Here is an 18280-nt window from a genome sequence, read left to right as displayed (position 1 = left end):
TAAAAATTTATTTTAATTGTTTCAAAATACACGACTAAAATCTACATAATTATTAAAATAGGCTTACAGGTATTCTTTGATTAACAGTTTGCATCACAGAACAAAGGCATATTTTAAATGCAGTATTTTCTCACAATTTTAACATACAGGTATTACTAAAATTTTTCAAGTAAAAAAGCATACTCTACTGAGTAGCCAATACAGCTAATTACATTCTTGCATTTTAAGTTAGATATAGGAATTTTAGGATTCTCTTAATTACTTTCCCAAAACTAATAGTTATGCCTAAGACTGCAGGTACATAAACTGTCATTAATGAACATAACCACATTGATTAGGTAGTCTAAAGACAACCAGTACTTAAAGGGCTTCAGTTGAGTTACACAACTTGACGTCTTCTGTTCCACTGATTAAGAGCTCAGTTTTAAAATACAACCTCTTGGACAAATAACTGCTTCCATTTTTGAACTGCAAGAGGCAACTGGTCAGTATTAGTCACTTAAGTTGTGGTTTAAGAAAAACTAAGTGTTACATGCAAACTGTACCTTAAGGCTCAGAAGAAAATCCACATGCAAACAAACCAAGAGTGTTTTTCCCATGTAAGTTTTTTAACATTCCAGTTATCAGGTGAAGCATGCAAACGATTAATAAAACCTGGAAGTTTGTCAACTCTTACAATTTTAAACTTCAAACTACTCAGACAATATTTAAACAGGTAGAATAGGAACACAAACTTCAACTTGAAGCAACTTTTTGAAAAAGGTTATATTGCATATATTGTGAAACTGAACTGTAGTAACATCAAGTTAATGAATTTAGATACTTTCAAATCTTTGTTCATCAAACACTTTTGAGTACTGCTCTTCCTTTTCTGAAGTGATGCGCCTTCCTCTCCTGGAATGGGATAGGAGATAAAAAAGTTTTTCTAGATATTAATCAGAATAGAGCAACTAAAGTTTTCATGAAGACATTCTGTACTCTATTCACCCCCCTCCAAAACAGATAAATACACCTTCTGTATTCCTGCTTCAGAGCACATGTGCCTATTTCATGTCTGTCCTTTTAAAAAAATGAAGCAAAGCCTTAAATATAACATCAATAAACAGAAATTAGACACCACTTGGAATGTAGTCAGAAACTGCAATTGTACAAAGACTAAACACATACAGCAAAAATACGATTACCAGCTACCAACCTGGACTGCAGTTCATTGGTTAAAATGTAGGCATTTTACATGAAGTAAAAAAAGCCACCACCGACAGTGGGTACTTTGCTGGTGTAAAGATTACCATATCAAGACTCAAACTCAACATCCTCTACTGAAACCAGGGAGTAACTCACTGCCCTTTCAGCAATTTATTGCTGAGAAATGATTAGCCAGCCTTATGCTCTATATGTCCATGAGTTGACTGGTCAGCAATTTTTATGCAGTCTTGATTAAACCCACTAAATCCAATTTCAGCACTTGTTTCCAACATTAAGCAACTGAGAGTGAAACCCATACATCTCAGAGCACAAGAAAAAAATTCAAATGCCATTCTAGACACCAATCTCTTCAATCTTTATGGTATCCTGTAAGTGAAAAAACTAAAAGGTCAGCTGTGTTTTAGGGATTTAATATTGCTTTCACTACATACCTTAAAGTAGTCTTCTTGTGATACAAAGGTGTTCCTCAGACGGTTCTCAGGATTAAACAGACAGGATACTACTGTTTGTATGCTCCTGTCCACAGACTTCTGAAATACAGTTACAGGTGCATCTACAACAATACTGATTTTCTTAGCCCACTACTAGCAACATGGGTGTGTCACAGGGTTTATTTTGCATTCGGATTCCTCTCAACTGCTTTACCTTTCCTGAGCTCTTTGTCTTTTTCTTTTTTAATCTTTGTAACTCATTATCACCCTTAGATGTTACAAGGTAACAGTTCTGACCAGTAACATGCCAGTTCAGTTGTGGAATAGGCTGACAGCTGAAAAATGAAGTCTCCCTTAGAAAACTGAATTCAGACACAACTATTGGCCAAACTGGGTCACCTTCCACAAGAGAAAGGAGTAAAATGTTACCAATTTGTACGTTTGAAGCTTAAAATAAATCTGCACAAGATAGCAGGTAGTGCTACCTAACTTCTTTGTACTTGCAATTTCCCCTGTAATTCTCAGCAGGTTAAGTAAAGCCTTGTCACTTAAAAACATTATTGTACTTCATTAATTAGAACACACATTTTATACAGCCCTCAGCACTACAGACAAGCACTAATAGTTTCAAGGAAACATGAGGTTTCTGAAGTTGTACATATAAGTCAGGTACAGTGGATTGAGCAACTGGCTAGAGCAGCAACTGTAACGTTCCTTTCTAGGATACTGGTCAGAGGCCCTCTTCACCAAACCACATTATCCTCACGTGCAAATTTGTGGAAATAGGATTTCTGACAGAGTTTTGAGAACGCACTTACCTTTTGTGGACTGTTAGTAGATGATTGTGTGGGTTCTGGAACAGCACATTCTGTCTGTATAAATTCTGGATCCTCAGTGCAGTGATAGCTTACTGAAGTATAAACCTGCATATTTTTTTAAAATATTGCAGTGTTTCAGTAACAATGGGAAAACACACACATTTTTGTTGTCATTGGTCCTCACCTATCCACAAGCTATGCCAACTTTATTTTCACACTTTTGATAAAGTTTCATGAGTGGGGGGAATACTGTATCCTGATGTGTTTTAAGACCGTTCTACTTCCTTCCAAAAAGGTTTTGTTCTAATAAATGTCTTTTCTCCCCACTAATTGCTTGAGAGTTAGCTCCTCAACCTACATCCTCCATGTATGGGTGTTCATTGAGAATTCCAGACAGACAGCAGCTACCTTCAATAGATTAAGCACTAAAATCAAAGGGGAAGTAAAACATCTACCACCCCTGTCCTTTCAAGAAGCTGCTGCTTTTCTCTATACAGTTCCTTTATTATTAGAAGCCTTCTTCGTGCCAATATACTACTTTTTTTTCCAAGATGTAAAAAAGTCTAGAAAAGCACAAGCCATTTTACAGCTTTTTTTTTTTTTTAAATTCTCCCACTTCCTTCTGCTTACAATGCAGTGTTGCAATTGGCAACCAGGTGCAGAGTTTAATTACAACAGCAAAGAGGCTGATAAAGCAGTTACTCTTTATGGAAACATCTTTCCAGATAGGATTGGCAGCTTTTACACCTAATTTTACCAGTATTTCAACAGCAAGGTTAAGCATTCTCACTTTTCAGGGGCAAAATATTTCTGCTCCCTGTCCCCCCACCCCCACGAAGTAGCCAGATTTATCCAGACTTGACAGTAGCTTTTAGTTTCTTGCAACATCATTCTTACAGATGTTATTTGCAATTAGACACCACAGTCACAAAGTATACCACCACACAATCCCAAAAGCCCCTGGACACCAAAACTGTAATTTCAAGCTGACGATACTGGGAGATACAGAAGCCTACAGTGTTAGCAGACTATTCCTTTCTGAGCACCATCTCTAACCATCAAAAGGTGCATCGTATCTGACCTCATCACAACTGGGGCATTCCATTTACGAATGGAAATTGTGATTATCCACCAAACAAATTATGGTGGGTATAAATCAGTTGACTAAAGGATTAAGTTCAATATCTCCCTATGTGCCTGTCCTCTTTTCGGCCTGTAAAGAATGATACTTAGAAGTCACTTAACAGATATTTCTAGAAAAGTTATCTGCCCATATAATCAAGCTTAAATTGTCTAATGAAAGCCATGCTGCACACCTACTCTAAGAACTCTTTGGCTTGCCACCATTTAATCATTAAGTGATATACTGCAGCTGTATTATGTTCATGAATGTTATGCAACAAAATTATTTCAAGCCAACAGAGAATTCAGAAGACACTGAAATACTGATTCCCAAGTCTGCTTTGTTTCTGTCCCCATTAAAACAAAGGTAATTCTCACCAACAGATATACAGACATCCTATGAAAAGATAAAGACTGCTTCTCTGCTGAACAAGCTGAAAGTAAAGCTTAGTACACATGATTGGAAGTGAGCAGGAATAAAGTATTCTAATATGATCAAGAGACAGTTGTCAGATGCAGGCAGCAATATACAAAGTTTTCTCCATTTTTCACCCATTTACCTTCCACATATTCTACAGACATCTGCTGGGAATTAGCTTGAAAATTAATTATTACAGCCTTTAAACACGTAATAAACTGTACTCAAATACAAGATTATACCCAAAGAACACAAAAATGCCTAAGATGCAAGTTACAAGTTCCAACACTGTTAAAGAAATACACAATATTTTTCTTCTCTTGTAAATGTCACTTGTGTAAAGTCACAGAAAGCAAGTAGTTTCTTTAGAAGCTATCAGCACCATCTACAGTCTGTAGCAGCCTAGCAAATAATTTTAAGAAGCTGTTGAAAGGAGCCGAAAAAGAGTATCAGTATCTGCAAATCAGATTATGTTGCAGCTTTTTAGATTTTTTAAAAAATTGGACCAATAAGCAGTAATATTATACATATCTTAAGTCAGGATTGCGCATCAGGTCACCACTTGTTTTTCCCTTCAGCTTTTCATGAAAAAACAATTCTGTTCATGTTAAAATTCCAGAATGGTGTGACCAGAACACATGAAGTAACAGCATAAAACAGGTAGTTCTGGTCTGCCAGGCAGCTCCTGGAAAAGGACCGTGTCAGTATGAAATCCTAAACAATTACCTACTCTGTCATCAGCTACAGATTTGTATAGACCAGATTACATATAGATCTAGTCAAACAGTTTGGGGTATGTTTTTTTATTTTTTTGGGGGGAGTTTTTTCTAAGTACCAAGCTGTCAAAACTGTGTGCTAATTGAGAAAACAAAGTTCCAGAAGTTTAACTTTGTAGACTTACCGGAGGCATAACATAATTTCTTTGCTCCCCAGCAAGCCATTGTGGTTGAACCTTAAACAAGAATTGGACAAGAAATAGCTTTTACTCATTTCTAACACAGGCAAGTAACTGCTCCTAAAGAGCCACCATTTATAATATTTTGTGTCTGGATTTGTCATTAAACAGTAGTTTATAGTCTTCTGTCCAGCCAGATAGCTTTTTCATCTGTGCCTCATGCAGTGTATAGCACAAGGTCACCCCTACCACAAATTCAACTACCTCTTCTCGTTCCAACTTTTAAAAAAATGTAAAAATAAGATTTCTAAAAATTAGGAAAACAAAGGTAATTATATGAAAACATCTCAAACCTCCAGTTACCTCCAGTTATTAAACTACTTATAGTTTAGTTTCAAGAACAGGACTCACCCACACATTTCACTTACGAGTTCAAAAATTACTATCAGCTAAGAGTCTTCCCAGACATTTTTAGAACTGAAAGCACATCCCCTCTGTCTACACATCCCATATTTATACAGTCTGATAAGACCCAGTGATTCTGTTTTAAGTAACTAACATCAACTACCTGCATTAGAGCATATACAAACGCAAAGCTCCTTTCCCATGAGAAAAAGTGCTGATGAAGCACGTACTTTTTGTTAGTTTGGAAGTTGCTTAATTATCACATATTTTAAAAAAAATCCCAAACTAAAAAGAGAATGCTGTTATTCAACAGTTTTCATTGCATTAGAATAAAAAGTATCACTAATTTTGTTTACTTTTGATTTCCGTGAAGCAGGAGCTGAAGGGAAATGCAATTTGCAGAAAGAAACACAGAAAGATGACACTACTTAACACTGTTCATTCCATTCATTCAAGCTTTGTCAGTTATCAAACAGCCTTTCTGCTGGTGCTGAAGAATTACGAACCTGATAGTTGTAGGCTGGCTGATATCCTACAGGAACTTGCTGCTGTATCAGTAAAGCTGGCGAACTGTATGGATACGTCTGCAAAATAAAGCTTTTTTTAAAAAATGCAAGTTTGAAGCAAGATAGAAGTATGGTATTTGTAAAGGTATTTATAAAGCCAGGAGCACGTTTGTAGAAATAGGTAGTCACGTTGTTGCTTCAATTCCTGTTTCAGACTAGCTTCATTATTTAAAAGCAACCCTTACAAGTTTCCCATGGGACTTCAGCACTTCAGGCACTAAATCTCTAAATATGTAACATCTTCGAATCCCACTTTTCTAGAAACCCCACATCTGCTTGTAGCTGATCTTTTAAGTCACTTCAGAAATACAACTCATACCATAAACTTTCTGAAGTAGACCCGAAATAGACCAACTACCATGAAATAACGGACTACAGCCTGAAGATCAGTTTCTTGGAGCCAAGGCAAGCTAAGCATGAAAATTCAGACAATTTCCCAGCATTTCTTCACTGCAAGTATTTTGACACAATGTTAACCTGCAACTTTCTCAAGCTTCTTCACAGAACATTCAAAAGGCACATTCCAGCATTTAAGAGAATTAGTTCCTCCTACACTATTTCACTCTCCCAATAAACTTAGAGAATCAGCAAGAGTACTACTATCAAACTTTTTGCCTCAGAAAAAAACGTTTCTGTGAGTCACTGCCATTTGCTCATCTTCACTGGCTTAATACACAAAACAATCAGTTTTTAATTAAAATTGCGCTTTTGTATTGCCATATCATATAGGGTTAATACAGGAAGAGACCATGATCTGGAAAGCCTTCTATTCGCAGCACAGGACTCATAACAAGACCAGAAGTACTCTGCCTACACCTCAGCAAGAATGCTTATCTGAAGCACCAATGAAGCTACATCCAGTAGGCACACTGTACCTGGTCACAGCTATTAACAGCAGATGCCGTTAACACAGTGTTCTTAAAGACATAACAGCAGTTCAGAAAAAAGAATTCATTTGGCTAGGAGGAGGGGGAAAAAAAAGAGTAGCACAGCCAACTTCTAGTTCCATACCTATTTAAAAAAATACATTTTGAAGTTTGTGGTTTATTCTGAGGAAGGGCAACAGTACATTAAATATCCAGATGCATTTGATTTGCGAAGCACATCTGTGATGAGTAACAAGATCACTTAAGAACTGTTATATAATTAAATCTTAGCTCCATCTTCAACAGTTTTCTCATTCTCAAAATAAAAAACTATCTCCCTGCCTTTTGTTTTATAAGAGATCACATCACTGAATAAATTTTTCAAGGCTGTTGGCATTCTTTTAAAGTGGTTTCAAGTTAGGTGCTTCTTATTGGGGAAGGTAATACGAAAACAAGCCAGTAAGATGAGACTGAAATCTCAATACATATTCCTGAAGTTGTATGTGCTTGCAGCTTCAAAAATATTTAATTATGATTCAAAATCAGTGGCGTGAACAGCCTTACCTGAACATACTGCGTTACCGGGCTCATTACAGCTGGAGGCTGCATGTATGTCTCTGTATTTTGATTACCCCATACACTATGGAACTGTGGTGCAGGAGGATTGAAGACTAATGGTCTGGTATGCACATAAGAACCTTGGTTTAAAGCAAAGAAAAATGAAGTTAAGACACTCACATGTATTTCATTAGTAATCTGAATTCAAGCTGCAACAGCTTTAAGTGTTTTGACTCTTAAATTTAACTGAACATTGACTGTATTATGCTACCAACCTGAGTTTTACTACCAAAACTGTGTAAAATCACAAGTAGCGAGGTCAAAGAATTCAGAACTGAAGTTTAATTGCAATATACATGTTACATTGGATAAAAAGTATTTACCAGGTTGTTAATGTATAATTTAGAAAAAACAAATTTGTAATATGTACTTGTAATATGAAGAAATTTGCTTATATATACTTACATAAGTTCTGTTGCTTTCTAATTGCTGGTCCCAGTTTCAGCTTTTTGCCATGGAAGTTGATTTGTGACTGAAAGAAAGGTTATCCTGTAAGCTGGGGAATCGGTGAGGTGGGTGGTTTGATTTTAAAGGGACTGTACTCTGCTTCTACACCACAGTATCATCAACTCTCATACAGGCTCAATAGCCTCCATTCTCCTCTCTTACCTCAACATCTTATGGCTTTTAGTTTCCTGCAATGCTCTTAGCACACTCATTTGCCTACTCACTGACTCTCCAAATCTATTATGTATCACTTGCCTTAATAGTAACATGCACTCCTAGTAGTTTGCAACGACGTTAGTGACTGTCAGCCTTCTGGCTTTATACACACAGATTTGAACTATTCTTGCCTCAGTAAAGATATTCATGTAGAGTGACCATAGTCTAGGTTCCCTTGAAACCCTATTTACAGCTCCACTTACCTTCCTTCCCACAAACTTCCTAACAGGCTTCACGTAACATGTTAGAAGCTGTCCACCTAATGTTAAAGGAAATGGAAGGCTGTCTAAGCACTACTGTTTATTGCGTGTTAACTGTATTCTCTCTAGAGAAATTTTCACATGCGTTCCTTCAGAACATCCAACAACATGCTGATATTTCACAACTTTTTTGGCCAAAGTATCTATGCAGCAGACTAATCAAGAAAAAGCGAAGCAAAGACAGCCCACATGTTCCTCAAATACCCAAATCCAGGAATGCAAGCATCTGAAAGACTTGCAGAAGAGGGCTTCAAGCACTCCTCAGTAGTCAGCAAATGCCCAAGACACATGTAACTTCTCATTCTGCAAGTTCTGCCCAAATCTAGTTCACACTGAAGGCAGGATTTCAAACTTCCAACAATCAATGACTGAGCAGTGCTTTGCCAGCACAGTATCTGGGGGCATAACAAAAACACAGGAAGATTTTCAAGCACTCTCTCTGCAAAAAGTGCATTTTGTGTTCTTCAGTGAAACTGCTTAGTTTGAAAGCCAGAAGAACACTGACCAATGGAAGTAGGCTGAAATGGCACCACATGAAATCCTTACACTTCAAGGTCTATTTGGACTGACTGTAGAAGAGGGCCTGCAAGACATTGTTCTCTACAAGATGACAATTTATTTTGAAGTATAGAAAATTGCTTTAATACATGAATTTAACCAGATTCTCATTCATTCAGGTACTCAGGAACTTCTCCACACAAAACTCCCCAAAAGAGAATTCACCCTTGCGTTTGATCTCATTCTCTGCCAAGGTGGTGACAAGAAACACGGTTACCTACATATGAAGGCATGCATAGCATGCATGACAATACCTAAAATAGGTATTCTGTTACAGTTCAGAGGGCTACATTGAGGTTTACAAATGCTTTATACATCAGCAGTGAAAGATTTTGTTCACTCCAATTAACACAAATTTGGTACCAAGTATTAAAATCAGTATTAGATGCAGATACATAGTCTATCTACATTCTCTTCTCATGCAACACTAAGGATTTGCCTGCTTCAGAAGAAAATACGCAGTTTGCAATTTTAACAGACATCTCCCTAAGCTTCTTCTCCCATTTCTGCTAAAGAAGGTGCTTTGAACAGGTAACAGCAACTTTATCATTCATTGTAAAAATAAGCAAAATAAGCAGAATAATAGTGATATAAAAAAGGCCTTATTTGATCATCTTCTCATACTGATAAAGACATGGGTGGAAAAAAGGTGCAGTACCCTAACCAGTCTGAAAAAGTTGGGGGTTTTTGTTTTGGTTGGGTTTTTTTTTTTTTTTATTAATCCTGCAATCCTGTCATGCCCAGAACCATGCAACCACCTTCTCCATCTGAGGAGTGTTGGAAGACCGGCCCATTTTCAAAGCAGAAGGTAATTTTGTTCTGAACTACAAACCAGATTCACTCTGAACCAGAATGGAGTTACAAATGGAATCAGATCTAAATCAGAAGAAAAACACTTTCAGGTTGCACAAACCTACAGAGCTAGGCAGATAACCACAGGCATCTAGAGTGATTCTAACCATGGAGAAGCTCTATCTTGGTGATTTACATAAAACACTGACCACTCAGTACAGATAATGCCTGAAATGGTTAAGTGAGGCTTATGACTTGGACTCCAAAATGCACATGTTCATTCTTTCCCTTTTTCCATCCCCTCCAGAAACCAACAGCTTTGTAAGATGACTTCTATCTGGTCAGGAAGAACCACGTCATGGCAGTAATCTATACTGCCTGCACACTTGCAATTTGCACTGAAAAGAAAATCCACCATACACCTCTGTGTCTTCCAAGACCTCTGGTATACAAGTCACATCAGTGAGTGCTATATTAATAGAGATACTGAGGGCTTCTAGTTTTGAAGAAATGGCACACAGAAAGCCAGCAGTGTAAATAGCTCTAATGACAGCGCTACACAAGAGGTCTCTACTGAGGTTGTTGCCTCAGAGCAAGCATTCCATGCTGATCTAGTACAAAAGTGTCACCCATTGTAAAAAAAAAAAGTATTCTCAGATGAAGTCTGTTGTTCAATACAGCAGTATTTTTGCAGCATACCATTAAAGAACAGTAAGCTCTTGAGGTCTTTTGGTGAGAAGCAAGAATCTCCCGCTGGAGTTTCACTGTTCTCCACTTTGCTCAAACATGTTCTCTTCCCCCTTAAGCTGGACAGCCAGTAAACACATCTGAACATATCACAGAACTCTAAAATTATGCCTGGCACCTTCATCTGGAGTTGTCTTTCAGATCTACTTCCCTGAGATCTTCAGAAGTAAATGAGAGACTCTTCATCCTCCAGAGACAGGAGTTTTCTGAGGCAAAGACTTCAGAGAGGGTAATATTTCAATATACATTATTTTCATAGTTATTGCACTCAGTTTGGACAGAAAGAGGGAAAAGAAAAAGCTTTGTCAGTTGTTTGTGACCTGCTGAAGTCTATCAGAACCAGATAACAGATTTGGTTGTAAGCACAGAGATTTAAAATTTCTCTGATACTTAACCCTAAGAGCAGAAGAGCTGTAACAGTTCTACCTCTACCTCTTTAGTGAACTACAGGAAAACCATATGAAATGTGAGCAGTTGCATGTTATAGTCAAGGAGGCTTAAAAAAATACTTGCACTCCAGGTAACATCCAAATGCATGAATACCACAAGAGAGAAACACATACTTTAACTGCTGGACTCAAGTAAAAAACTAACACTTTTCTATGTTACTGTTATTCCCAATAATAATGCTGACAGGTCTACGTATCTGCCATAAGCACGAGGGTTCTAGGACAATCATCCAATACAGAAAGCAAGCAGCCAAAGCACACATGAGGCTTCCAAGCACATAAACAAATGACAACAACCAGAAATACAGTGACATGAGACTTTCAAGCACACAAAGGCTAACACTAGTTTTGTTTCTTACTTAAGTAAATACACAAAGATTCTACCAGCAGTAAAGATTTTTAGCAAGTTTACTTTTTGGGCAGGCCTAGACTTTCCTCATCCTAATTTACTCAACAGGGTCCATCAGTTGGTTTCCCTTGAACACACCTCCAGCCTTCATATATCAACTTCTTCAGATAATTTAGACAAAGAGCTTACTTCTACTATTTTTTGAACATCCACGTTGTCCAGGAAAGATACAAATCCATACCTGAAAAGGAAAACCATTTTATTCAATAACTAGACTTTTGTTTGTTAGTGAAATAATTTTTAACAAGACCAGTTAATAGCATATATACCAGGATACATTTGGCATGTGCTATCATGTACAAGTAGGACATTAGTTTATAATTCAGCATGAAAATGTATTTAACACTTACTAGCAGCGTATACTACTGAGCCAGATGAAAGGAACTGAATGCCAGATTTTAGAATGATATGAAATAGATGTAAGGACTATTCTTCCATTTCAGCTACTCAAAGTGAGAACTACTGTTGATATTACTAACTGAGAAAATAAAAAAACCTTAAAATCTGAATTATCATCAAATTTTGTGTTTTCTACAGAGGTTTGGATGAAAACAGGCATTAAAGGAACAGTGACACCAGCGGAAGAAGTGATTCTTGAAGAGTTTTTCAATTTACTTCACTGCCCCCTAGTTTATCTAGTCTATAAAGCAAAGGTACTTTCAGAGCATTATAGTAACAGTTGTATCAACCAATGGCATATGCCAATTCATTATCAATACTCAGAACATACAGTGGCTAACAGCACATCAGAATTTACCACGAAGACTAGTAAGGGATATGAGGAAATAAAAGAGATTTCCGGTTCACGCATTTCTATGTATGCCTAAAAAACATAACTTTTTAGGATCTGCTCATAGAATCTTAGAAAAAACTGAGCTGGAAGGAACCGCCAGAGGGTGAAGCCTCCTTCTCAAAGCAGGGATAACGTCAGAACTGGGAGAACTTCCCTAGAACAACAAGCTAAGGTCCTACACATCCTTATTTAAGTGTTCCACCACAGACAATTCAGATTTTGATTTATCCAATGGGAATTTCCCTTGCTTCAACTTTGTTCACTTAGTTTCACTCTTCACCCAAACGAGTTTGGTTGTTTTCTCTATAACCTATCCCTGACTGTCAGAACAGTGCAGTCCCATTGCCCTGAATAAACTATCTACCCCTTCTCTTAACCATCCTGAACTCTCTAGATTGTTGTTAGCTACTTTAGCCATCACAAAAAACTGTCTTGCCAAAGCATTGTGCAAGTTTTGTTTCTACTGGTTAAGCAACAATAACCTTCTTTCCTGAACAGATAGACTGCAGCCAGAAAAAAAAAAATCAGGTTATTCTTTATAAGATTATACAGATTTAGCAGCAATCTAGACTTACAGGTTTCACAGCGTTAATTCACCACAACAGAAAACTGAAGCTAGTGTTAAGGCATAAGCACATTAAATGTGTTGCTAAGTAGCTGCTCATAGCACCTATGACAGAATTATGTCCATGTAAGCAACAACTGAAAACTATTCATGTTCTACTCACCCTTTGGAAACACCAGTTCTGTCAGTGATTATTTTCACCTCTTTCACAGCACCGTATCGTTCAAAGAAACTCCGAATTTCTGCTTCATTCATCTAAAAGAAATTGAGTCTTAAACTTCTTCAAACACATTCAACTCTTCATAACAAATTTAAAGCAGCTAGTACCATTTTTAAAACTATCTTCTACTACCATAAGAACTAAATCTACACTCACCTGTTCCAAAATTCTCTCATGACTCTGCAATACCTTAAAATTGGTAAGCATGCACATTAAAAAACTCCAGGAGTTAAATTTCCATTTCCTTCCCACTGAAGTGCCCCATACCCATCTTAAACAGTTCTAAGTATATAAATACCCTTATATCAATTCCACCAACAAAGACTGTGTTTGGCATGATTTTTCCTTCTGGTAAAACGTATCCTTGACTGGTTGTTGACAAACGGGTATTGTCCTCCGAGACACCTGAACACTGGGCCTCCACATTTGTAGACTGAAAAATTTAAACAGAAATACATATTTCAGTCAAATTATTATAGTATACTTTAAGATACTAGAATGCCTGCGTCTTCCTATAGATATAGTATAGGACAATGAATTTCAATAGCACCCTTCCAGTTAAAGGAAGTACTTGCTGCAAATAGACCATTCACTGGAAAAAAGTTGAAGTAATTATTCTAGGAAGCTTTAAGAATTTAAACCTATACCTAACCTAGGCTATTTAAGTAGCCCTGTCTGACTATATGAAGCTTCACGACCAGTGTTGCTACTACCAGACACACAGTGAGAACACCAAAATAATTCACTTCAAAACTTTAACAAACTCCTTTCAGAGGTAAGCAAGAAGTTAAGTTTTTTAAAGATACAATTTACTGTAAATGGATTATCCAACAGAACAAATTCCATCATCTTCCTGGTCAAAAGCTTTAAATATGAGATGTGAGTAAGTTTACAAACAGCCTTAGAGCACAGGTAACAGCATTATATTACAAGTTAGCTGTAAGAAGAGAAATCAGACTTTGATGGAATATTCACACTATTCATTTTCTCAGAAAACAATTGTCAATTTAACTACAACAAGAATATCAATGGCCACAAACTTGTTTCTGAGTTGTCTGGATCAAAACAGGATCTTCAGCATGCATTGCACATACAGAACTGTAAAGAAAGTTAACATTACAGAGCAACTACAGTCATGATGTGCTTTGCACACCCAGGCTTCAGATCACCCTTTTGGTCCTAAAGCATTTTGTCACAACCTAGGAGTTATGGATTCATTCAGTGCAGAGGCATATACAATGCTCCCTAAACAAAGAGTAATCCAGTATTTTGTTCAGATGAACAGACCACATGCAATTCCATTTCTTGTTACTGATGCTAGCAAAGATGTGTTCCATACTGCACATAAGGTCTGAAGTGTGTTTTAAAGGTATTTACAAGAACTAATACACAACATAAGCACCACGGGCATCAAACTCTAGCCCCTCTAGCCCCATCTTCTACTCTCCTGAATGAATGGTTCTAGCTATGTGCCATGCCTCACCTGGCTGGTAAGAACTACACTGACCAGTTTAGCATTACTCATCTCTCTATATTAATGCTTTTCGAAACATTAATAAGCTTTCCCATACAATTCAACTGATGGGGCATTATCCCTACTTCAGATATTCCAAACATTTTGTCAACGTTGTCTGGTATTTTGAAATCTAATAATTTGCAATAGGTAGCATCCAAGTTTTCAATGTAACAATTTTCATCTTTAAAGCACATTTAAATTGCAGTTGTGAGTAATGAGTACTCCTTCAAACTGGACACCCAGTAAGGGAATGAGAAAATTACAAGAACCAAACTATACACGTGGCACATTATTTGCCCAGCAACTAAACAAAGCCAAAACTAGAATTCAGCCCTCCAAATATGACTTTGCTGTGACTGAACCAAATTAACACCACAAGTTACTGAAAGCCAGGAAGTATTTGCCCCATCTCTTTTCCTGCACCTCCTGTGTACAAGTTCTAACACTTGTCAGTTCAAGTTAAGCTAGCTCAACTCAATTTGGCAGGACGATTAACATAAAATGAGCAATTTTTCCACTCAATTAGTATTCTGCTATTGTACGGAACTGAAACAGCTTATTATGCCATCAGACAAGCACCAGATCCAACTCAGGATCAGTGGAGGCAGAAGAGGAAATGGAGTTGAGGGAGGCTTAGCCTCTTCTGAGAAGGACTAAGCCATCAGTTCAGTTCAACACCAATTCGTGAAGCTATACCTTGCATAGAATCTGGTTCCATCACACCAGATACTGTTGCCTATGCTCAGTTCACTCATGGACTACGCTTCCTATTGCAAATTCTCAAAAAAGTTACAAGTCATGCCTTTCCCTTTATCCTCTAAGAATGCCCTCTGCCATCCAATGAAGTTGGAGACTGCAACTTCCACTGTAGTAAAGATTGTGTAATAGAACATTTCTGCTGTAAACAGAAAAAGGGTAGTTCTCCTCCTTCCCTCCTATTGTACCAGGACATCGCTGCCAAGGAAATTAATCCTGTATTTCATAGAAAAAAAATTCTTTAGTACTTCACAGACACATCCACTTCTGATCCAAGCTCATTCTGCAGTTACGTAAACACTTGCACTAGCATAATGTCCTGGTTCTGGACAAACCATGGACGTGGCTAAACCACATCATGTAAGAACACAACAAGGGTAAAAATTAAGCAAGAGATGAGAAGGAGACCACTTCTTTGGCTGCACCCCTAGCTAAAAGGCATTTGAACTGAAATCTGAGACTACAACTTCACAGCAACCTTAAGTTGACCGAACTGTTGGCTTTTACTTCCTGGATCTGTTTCAGTGAACCAGGCTAAAAGAGAAGTATTCACCTTGCTGTGCAAATTCTCTGGCAACCTAGAACAGGAAACAGTTGGGTGCTTCTGCTGTGAACAAGTGCCAGAACCAGCATAAGAAAGTGGGTAGGCCTACAGATACTGCTGGTATGCAAGTCATTGATGTGAAGTGCAGCATTCGTTTCTTACACTAATGATGTGGAATGCGATTTTCAATGAAAACAGACTTATGTAATGCTCTTACACATTAAATATCTAAAAGAGTAAGCAGGCTACTTCGGCATTCTGACAAATTGGTCAACATCAAAAATAAGATTTAACATCTCTTAATATATGTGTTTCTTAGAACTCAAAAAGGAACTGTTGTTGAAAAATGCAGAGTGGTAGAAGTCTTATAGTACAAAGACAGGAAACAATCTTTCAAAGTTACTTTTCAAGTCTTCAGTACTACAATGCAAGCCTTTTGCCAATTCAAACAAAGTATTGCCCTATCTAAAAAGTTATTTTACCATTGCAATATGTAATTGTTATTTTACTATCCAATGTAGTATTATGTAAACAATTGTACTGCCATATACAGTATGGGCAAAGGTGAATCAGTGTCCAAAGCCTAAGCCACCTAAAGTTTTCAAAATCTGGAAAATCCTGAAGTTGATGAATTGGTTCCCCTGAAATTATAGCATCAGCTGAAGTTACCCAGCTCTTAAAAACAGCCTAAGTGGAGTTGATTTGTCTATCCATCTCATGCAGTATGTTTGAAATTAAATTTCTAGATGTCAGGAAACTTAAGACTTATTCAGAGTTTCTCAGCTTATTCAGTTTTTCAGCCTACTGAAATTAACAGGTTTTTTTACCTTTCTCTCATCACAAGGTAAATTTAATCAGTTTGCTCTCTGCATTATGCCAGCAATCATCAAGTTTATGTTGATGCAAAGAAACTGGATTAACCTCTTGATTACAGTAGTCATGAGGTTATTTAGTCTTCTGGCAAACACACAAAAAATGTGGAAAAGGACTACCGTTAGAGCCAGGTGGTGGAAATACGTAGCAACTCAGGTGAGTTACAAACAACACTCAGTTTTATGCACATCTAATGGAGGAAAACCTTCCCTTTTCATTTGGCCACAGAAGTACAAGTCCCCGATTTCTTAGGCTTCTCCCCATCTTTTCTTGACCTCACACACTCTTTGTTTAAAGTAAGTAGTAAACATTTTCTTTTTTAAAGATTTCGAACTCCCGACGTACGTCCTGCTGTGCAGACTTTCTGTGCGCAGGAATCGGTTACCATGACAGCACACTACCGAGAGAAAGAACATGGCTCCCAGTACAGGGGAACAATGTAGTCTTACCACTAGGCAGCAGGTGGAGCTGTCAGTCAAGTACTGCAATAGGCTCGCACGCTAACGGCTGCGACTTACAAGGTTTAACTTAAAAAAAAAAAAACTTTTTATGTCGTTGAAGGAGACCTGGGTTACAATCGCAAATTTCATTTTTCAAATTAAAAAAAAAAATCCCTGAAGAAAAAACAGCAACTCGCGTGGCGAAGGAGCGACATGCGAGTTCCGGTAGTCTCTCCCACTGACCACATAGAGCCCACAGCGCGCTACGCGAAGCCTTTTTTCTAGCAGGTAAAGGCCACAAACGGGAACCTCAGCCGAGCGCCTTACGGAGCCGACGAGGTAGCCGCTCCGCCCGTGCCGCCACCGCCGCCGCCATTTAACGGCCTCGCGTCCTGCGGACTTCGCACCTCGCTTGCTTAACAGCCTCGTTACCAAACGAGGCGCGGGGGAAGAGAGTTTCACGTTCCTCAAGAGATTTTTCAAGGCTGTTGGAAAGCCCCCGACGCCCGGGGCAAAGGCTCCAGCCTGATCCGAACAACACGCGAGAGTGACGATAGAAGCCAGGAACAGACAGAGCCGACCGGCGCAGCCCGCGTGACCGCCGCCTGGCAGGGGAGCCCGTGGCAGGCCATGCGCAGAGCAGAGACAGCCCGGCGCTGGGGCACGGCCGCCACAAAATGGCCGCTCACGGTGTGAAGCACCTTCTGTAGCCAAGTCCTCAGCAGACCACGGCGCCTGCGAGCCATGACACTTTCCCCCACACAAGCCCCACGCTTTTTACTTGCGGTATTCGCTCCCTGACCTTAGTGCCTCACCTCCTCCTAAAACTTTAAAACCTTCAAGGTTAAAACCGGCAATAACTGTCAGGGGTTCAGCCCAGACAGCGGTGCACCCCTCACTACCTTACAAGGCAATACTACCACGGCTATGGGAATCCTCACCTTGAAAACAGAAGTTAATACCCAACTCTCAACCCCGCTCGAGGACCCGAGTGAGCAAGCCACTACAGCCCCCACCAACAAGCCGCCCCACGGCTCAGAAGCACAACCTCTACACCCCACTTCCCACCGTGCCAACCACGGCTCCCCTTTCATCCCTCCTCCTCTACTCACCATCATTCACCAAAGCTGAGGCAGCGCCCACACACTTAAAAATAAACGAGGCCTTTAAAACAAAAACAATATGAACTTTTCTGAGAAAACAAACACTAGACAGTCCTCTCTTTTTTTCTTTTTTTTTTTTTTTTTTAAAGGTAGAGAAAGACAGCTCTTCTGGGTCACCGCTCTTCTCCTTAAGTAGCCCAAGTGGGAAGGGGCGGAGAAAGGCCACACCCGCCGTCGCAGCCCTCTC

At 38.6% G+C, this 18280-nt stretch overlaps 1 protein-coding gene across 1 annotated transcript; it reads right to left on the bottom strand.

Annotated features, from left to right (window-relative positions):
* Positions 1 to 840: 840 nt before the first annotated feature.
* On the bottom strand, positions 841 to 17306 carry DAZL (deleted in azoospermia like). Its single transcript, XM_075747199.1, has 12 exons — positions 17258 to 17306; positions 14401 to 14498; positions 13100 to 13234; positions 12745 to 12836; positions 11353 to 11404; positions 7751 to 7817; positions 7292 to 7425; positions 5802 to 5879; positions 4897 to 4947; positions 2456 to 2560; positions 1638 to 1736; positions 841 to 894 (listed from the first exon to the last, which is right to left on the bottom strand). Exons 1-12 carry the CDS (start codon positions 17304 to 17306, stop codon positions 841 to 843), a joined length of 1014 nt encoding a protein of 337 aa, XP_075603314.1.
* Between the last annotated feature and the right edge of the window lie 974 nt (positions 17307 to 18280).

Source organism: Balearica regulorum, chromosome 2 (assembly GCF_011004875.1).
Source record: "Balearica regulorum gibbericeps isolate bBalReg1 chromosome 2, bBalReg1.pri, whole genome shotgun sequence".
NCBI classification, from domain to species: domain Eukaryota; kingdom Metazoa; phylum Chordata; class Aves; order Gruiformes; family Gruidae; genus Balearica; species Balearica regulorum.
The sequence above is the reverse complement of the archived record's forward strand: the minus strand, read 5'-3'. Positions and strand labels throughout refer to the sequence as shown.